Consider the following 6,800-nt stretch of genomic DNA (forward strand, 5'->3'; position numbering starts at 1 on the left):
TTATCTGTTTTCCTCTCTTCTTCTAGATCAGAGATCAGCAATTTTTTCCTGAAAAGGGCCAGATAATAAATAGCTTGGGCTTTGTGAGCCCTATGATCTCTGTTGCAACTCCTCAGCTCTGCTGCTGTAGCACTAAAGAACCATCAACAATGTGTAAATGAACAAGCGTGACTGTGTTTTAATAAAACTTTATTTGCAGACACTGAAATTCAATTTCATATTAATTTTCAAGGGTCACAAATTATTCTTCTTTTTATTTTTTTTCAATCACTTAGAAATGTGCAAACTATCCTTAGCTTGGGGGACATACAAGAAGGCAGTGGGCTGAATTTTGCCTGCAGGCAATAGTTTGCCCTTTCTTGTGTTAGAACATCAACTCCAGGGGTTATTGTCTGCTTGATACATTGCTATATCCCCAGCACCTAGAGCAGTGCCTGGCAGCCAGTAGGCTCTCAAGAGATATTTCCTGAGTGAGCAAGTAAACAGATCTATGAGTTGTGTAGCGAGCTACTGAACTGTGGAGATATGGGTGAACAGATGAGAGCTGGCAGTCCTACTCTTGGGGCCTCAATTTACCCCTGTGTGAACCTAGGAAAGGTACCCCAAGAAGTCCTAGAAAGAGATCAAAAAACTGAAGCCAGAGTTGCAATTCAGCATCTTTATTCTTCCCCTTTAGCTCGAGGGTGATCCTGACAAACAGCTTCTGCCAGGAGGAGGCAGAAAAGACTGGGCTGGGCAGGGGCTCCCCAAGGACCTGGCCTCCCCCTCCTCCCATAGGGCTGGAGTTGGGGTTAGGGCCATGATCCAAGCTCGGCATCCCCTGGGGAGGAAGGGAGAGGACCACTCTTCAGCCTCTGTAGCCCCCTACCTCCAACAGCCATGTTGATGGGAACCAGCCGCCTCCACACCCCAGGCAGGAGGGACCCGGGTGAGCAGCTCCATCTTACTCCACGTGCGCAGGCACATGCACACGGGGGCCCAGGAGGAGCAGGGCTTGGTCAGTGTCCAGATACATGGCTCTGGCCTGTGGCCCAGTTGGCAAACATGAAACCTAGACTGATCGCCATGAAGAGGACCCCCAGGATACCAAAACACAGAGCCTGTGGATGTGAGGGAGAAAAGATGGAGCTGGTTGGGTACCTACACCCAAGCTCCTCCAAAGGATGTTCCTCAAGCCCTCCACCCCCTCCAGAGAGTGCCCCATTCATTCATGACCCTCCTTTCCTGCTCCCTCTCCTTCCTTAAAACCAGCGCCTTCCTGTGAATCCTCCTTCCATCTTCCTAGAACCCTTCAGGGAGTACTCTCCCGCATCCTCCTTGAAAACATTCCAACCCTCTTCTAAGAGTGCTCCTTCCATCTGTCTGAAGAATGCTTCCTGTCTTCTTAGACCCTTCTTGTGCTCTGTCTGCTCAGGCCCTTCCTATGACAATCTCCTTCATTCTTCCAGACCATCTGCCCCCCTCCCCACCAAGCCTTCTCTTGAAAATGTTCCTTCAACTTCTAGCCATCCTGGAGTGCTCCCTCCGCAGAATGCTCCCTCTTTCCCCAGCCCTCCCCCTGGAATGCTCACCTGGATCTTGGGCCACGAGTAGAGGGGCTCCACCTCAGAGGGTACAATGCGGAGGTAGAAGACGCTGGGAAGGATGAAAATGAGGCTGGGGGCTGAGGTGGACCCTGAAGGACAAGCAGGAGGGACAGAATCAATATAAGTTTGGGGTACAAGGCCCATATTAGGTGGGGTCTGGGACTGGGGTTGGGGGTACTGACCGATAACCCCAAAGATATCCCGGATAGTTGGCACGCAGATGACGAGGACATTGACCAAGACAAGGAGGATCAGGGCTATGGCCACATGGCGTGGCCAGCTGAAGGCCTTGCTTGGGAAGAGCAGCTGCTGCAGAGCCCGGCGGATCTGTGACCAGAGTAGGGTAGGACACAGGTCAGGGCTCAAGCACTACCTCCCCTTCCATGTAGTCATCTGTCTTTAACATCGCCCTCAGTCTGAGATCCCTGATTTCCCCTCCATCTGACTGTCTCTCCACCCTGTCTGACCATCCTTCTGTGCTTCCAACTTCTGAATGAGCATCCTGCCTCCCTTCTGTCTGACAACCATGACTCTTCCTTCTGTCTGATCATCCATCTATTCCTCCATTCACTGTCTGAAATCTTGTCCTCCTCCTCTATCCAACTATCTCTGCCTCCTCCTGTCTGACCACCCACTTGTGCTTTCACCCTGAGACCCCTGTCCCTCTCTCTCCATCTGACAACCTCCATATCTCCCCTCTCTGTCTAGTCATCCCACCTCTCCATCTGAGAGCCTTGTCCCTCCTACACCTCACTACTCGTGCCTCCACCCTTTTTCTGGCCATCCCTATTTCTCCATCCTGAATGTCTATCTGTGCCTCTTCCCTGTCTGACCATTCCTGCCTCCCTCTTCTGTCTAGCCAGACACCTGCGCCTCCTCCCTCCAACTGACTGCCCCTGTCCTCCCGATTCTTTCTGCTTTGCCATCTATGTCCACCTTGTGTCTGCCCATCTATTTTTTCCCTCTCCGTCCATTTGACAACTCTGCCTTCCCCGTCTGTCTGTCCCAACCTCCTCTATCCAACCATCCATCCACTCCCATCTCCACAGTCCATCCAAACATTCCTGTCTATGCCCTCTACCCATCCATCCATGTCCCTCCGCTCCATGGGCCCACCCTCGCCCCCAACGCACAGGGAACAGCACGACTGGCACAGTGAGAGTCACCGCAAGCAGCACAGCTAGGCGCACACAGAGGATGAGCAGATCCTGCTGGCTGTACATGTGCAGCATCTCCGCCTCCACGCTGCCTGGGACATGGGACATGGGATACGGGATGTGATTGGAGCACCAGGACCAGTGTCCCAGAAACATATACGTGTGCACGCGCGCGCGCACACACACACACACACAGACGGTGACAAAATCTCCATGTGTGATGCGTACAGTCCCTTTGGAAGCTGATAGGTCTGAGGGCATGGAGGGAAAGTGCTCAGGTTCCTGCCCAGCAGTCTGCCCAGTCCCCACACCAGCTCCCTACCCAACCCTGGCCCCAGCCCCACTCACTGTAGAAGGTCAGGTAGCCAAAGGTCGCTGTGAGTGCATACATGCAGAACATGGCCCCAATGGACACATTGGCCACGGCCTGCATTCTGCGCTTGGAGGGCCTGAGGTATAGAGGTCGTAGAACTGTCACGCCCAGACCCCTGGACTTGGTCCAGGCCCCTCAAAACCAGCCCCCACCCTCCAGAGTCCCCTCCTCCCAGAGCTGATGTTCAGCTAGTACACACTGGGATGCCCATCTCTGCCTCCCCTGTACTAGCCACTCCTCCCTTCTCTGTCCATCCATCTTACCCCATATGACCATCTTTGCCTATCTCTCCGCCCATCTCTGCCTCTCTCTTCCATTAGACTGTCACAGCCTCTCCCTTCATTCTGATCATCCATGCTGTCCCTCTGACTGGTCATCCACAGATCCCCCCATCATATCATCCCTGCCCTCCCTTTGTCCATCCATAGCCCTCTCCATCTGACCATCCCCATCTCCAGATCCCATCCACGTATGCCACCCCTCCATCTCATCTTCTCAGCCTCCCCACTTGTCCATTCACACTTGTACTGGATGTTAAAAGAGTAGAATACTTAAGTTCCAATTAGTAAACAGTCACTGCCCTGCGTCCCCCAAGGCCTCCTGGCCACCTCAAACCCCTCCCTTGGCACTATCTAGCCACAATCAAGCTACAGCACAAGGACTGTTGTAGGGCTTGTGGCTTATGACTATCACCCCACCTGCTGCCCCATCACACATGCCCACTTGCCTGCCCACTCACCGGCAGAGTTCTGTGTAGATGGGCAGCACCTCAGGGTGGCAGACAAAAGCAAAAGCCATAATGGGCACTGTGTAGAACATCTGGGGGAGTGGCCCAAGTACAAGAGATTAGAGCCTGCAGGGTTCCATCCTCTCCTCCCCATCCCCCCAGCCCCACCACTGCCCTCCATATCAGACACATGGAAGCCCCCAGTGTCTGATACCTGGCTCCACTCTGAGCAGAGTGCACTGTGTGACAGAACCAGAGGACCTGAGTGAGGTGCAAGGCATAGACATATGCCTGCACACCAACCTGTGAGTCAGCTGTGAACATCTGGGCCTCACAGCTTGTGTTGAGGCTTGGGGGGCTCTTCCTCTCCACTTCTGTCTCATTGTGGCCTATAGCACACCCAAGCTGGAACTTCTTATAGATGACCTGGGGGAGGGAGGGTGTGGAAGTGAGGTCATGGGGAAGGCTATGTCCCAATGCCCCAAACTCCCTCCGCACTTTTTCATGTCCTTCTCCCTCAGACTCACCGAAATGAGGAAAAATAGCATACAGGTCAGAGAGAGACCACTGGTATACCCCAGGTAGCCTGCAAGGGGCAATATATGGAGCCTCAGAAATCAAGGGACCCCCCCCAGAGCAAATATCAACCCCCGCAGGCTGGCCTTCAAGGCCCCCTCACCCCAATTTTGCCACACTTTGCACAAACTTCTACTTCTATCTGGACCACCCCCCCCACCACACACACACACACGCACTTAGCAAACTCTTATTCATCTGTTAAAAACCCACACCAAACAAGCTCTCCTCTGGTATTCCACAGCCCTTGAAAATCGAGATTCTTTGAATCTGGCTCCCCTTCTCTAATTCCACCATCCAATGACCAATTCAGGAAGCCTCTTACCCAAGTGTCTCATGAGGGCCAGTGGCAGGATGATTAACACACTGACAATGATGATGAGGAGGTTTCCCTTCAAGAACCAGTCCCTAAGGAGACAGGTAAACATAGTGAGTAGCTGCCTACCAAAGAAAACTGTCAGGCAGATGCTCATAGAAGACAGCTGGACAGAGAGGTTTCTGCATGCAGTCAGGAGAGATGGGCTGACCCCTCAGCTGTGAGAAGTCATCCAGGTGGTTGCAGAGATAAATGGCACAAAATGATTGATGGAAACAGCCAGACAGATTATCAGACTGTCAGTCACACACAGTCAGAGGGATACAGCTGGAAACACACACACAGCTGGACAAAACTGTGGCATCAGACCTCAAGTGGACATACAACCAGATGAGCAAACAATACCCCACATCAGCCAGACTCACATAGTCCAATACAAGGTATCAGACACAGAGAGAGTCATGACCCTGGTATGTCTGATAGGTAGAACACCAGTCTGATGATTTGGTAGGCAGGCAACAATGCAGAATCAGACAAAAAGAAACACACATGTGCGGCTGTTTGAACAACTCAAGGTTTGTTGAGCACCTGAAAGTGGCAGGGCCGATTTGGCCACACAGTCAAAGATGGAAATAGAGACAGAATCAGCCAGCTGGCCACTCAGTTGGAACCAAGCTCAAAGAAAGAGCAGGATCTGTACAGAGATCGGAGGGAGGTGCCCAGGCAAGATAGTCTGTTAATACAGAATTGGATGAACAACTGCTCATTTATTCAAAAGAATTTTATTAAGTGCTTACTATGCTCCAGGTATTCACACATTCTCTTTCTACCTTAGACACACAGTTACACAGACATGAACCAACAAATTACCATTGGTCATATATACAGTGGGAGCTAATTATAATAATTAGACACACCTAGTCACATAGACTGTCAGCTACCTGGATGGTTTCAGGATCAAACCAAAGATCTAACAGTATACACAGAATCAGCTATCATATACCAACAGATGAAAAGGTTCAGCCAGCCGATGGATCCAGAATTAAACACAGTCAGCTGGATACATACTCAGAACAACAGGCAAACATACATGGCTAGAACCATAATACAGAAGACATATACAGTTGTAGTTGAGGATCACACACAAACAGCCAGAAAGAATTTGCCAGAACGACGGTCACCAAGTTAAACACAGAAAGTTAAACACAAATCACGTATACTTAGCTGGCACCACGGTACACTGCTCACACACGTGCACATACTCTCTTGGAGTCAGTGACCATACACTTATAGCTAGACAGATTCAGCCAGCCTAATGGACCCGGAATCAAACAGAATCCACTGGACAGAGAAAGTCAGAGTAAGCAAATGTCAAACACACATGGTTGGAGCCACAGTATACAGGACACAGCTGTAGTCAGCTAGCATACAGATGGCCAGAGAACCTGCCAGTATAAGAGTCACAGAATCAAACCCACGGACAGAGTTTAGGTCAACTGGACAGGTACAGCCACACGGTCAACATCAGAGTACCCTGCACACACAGAGTCAGCCAGAACAGTCACAAAAATCAACACATGGTCTTACTGGACTCCTACAGCCAGAGCAACAGTCACACATACTACTGGCATCACAACACACAGGAATCACAGTCTGAACAAACTGGCCTGCCCGACTGTCTCAAAATGGAAGACCTGGGGGTCAGCTGGACACACAGTTGAAGCTAGTAGCCAGACCTCACGGGCAGAATCAGTGGTCTGTGGGCCAGAGCCAAGGGGTGTTGCACACTCACCCCTCAGGGTCCATGTCCAGGAAAGTGCCGATAACCAGGGGGAGTTCGGATTTGATGATGAACAGGTAACTGGACATGGCTGGTGCAGGTGGGGGGAGGTGTAAGCAGAAAGATCCCTCTCATCTCCCTCCCACCCCAGCCTGGACAGGGAGAAGGTTGGGGGCCAGATGTGGGTAGTTGGGGTCTTGGGGCAGGATATGGACTGAGGTCATGGCAGGAGGGAAGTCTGAGAGCTGGGGGCTGAGGACCGGCAGTCTCAGGGTTGCGGTGCTG

At 51.5% G+C, this 6,800-nt stretch overlaps 1 protein-coding gene across 1 annotated transcript in view; it reads right to left on the reverse strand.

Moving 5' to 3' along the window:
- Positions 1-663: 663 nt before the first annotated feature.
- The window catches only part of SLC38A5 (solute carrier family 38 member 5), a 7,310-nt gene continuing 1,173 nt past the window's right edge, over positions 664-6,800 (reverse strand). Inside the window, 10 exon segments of the mRNA XM_024769264.1 lie at positions 664-1,100; positions 1,572-1,675; positions 1,769-1,913; positions 2,720-2,835; positions 3,092-3,192; positions 3,856-3,935; positions 4,147-4,269; positions 4,371-4,429; positions 4,745-4,827; positions 6,528-6,667. Coding sequence (XP_024625032.1) covers positions 999-1,100; positions 1,572-1,675; positions 1,769-1,913; positions 2,720-2,835; positions 3,092-3,192; positions 3,856-3,935; positions 4,147-4,269; positions 4,371-4,429; positions 4,745-4,827; positions 6,528-6,667 — 1,053 coding nt within the window. The 3' untranslated portion in view covers positions 664-998.

The sequence above is a fragment of the Neophocaena asiaeorientalis genome, unplaced genomic scaffold (genome assembly GCF_003031525.2).
Source record: "Neophocaena asiaeorientalis asiaeorientalis breed wild unplaced genomic scaffold, Neophocaena_asiaeorientalis_V1.1 scaffold671, whole genome shotgun sequence".
Lineage (NCBI taxonomy): Eukaryota > Metazoa > Chordata > Mammalia > Artiodactyla > Phocoenidae > Neophocaena > Neophocaena asiaeorientalis.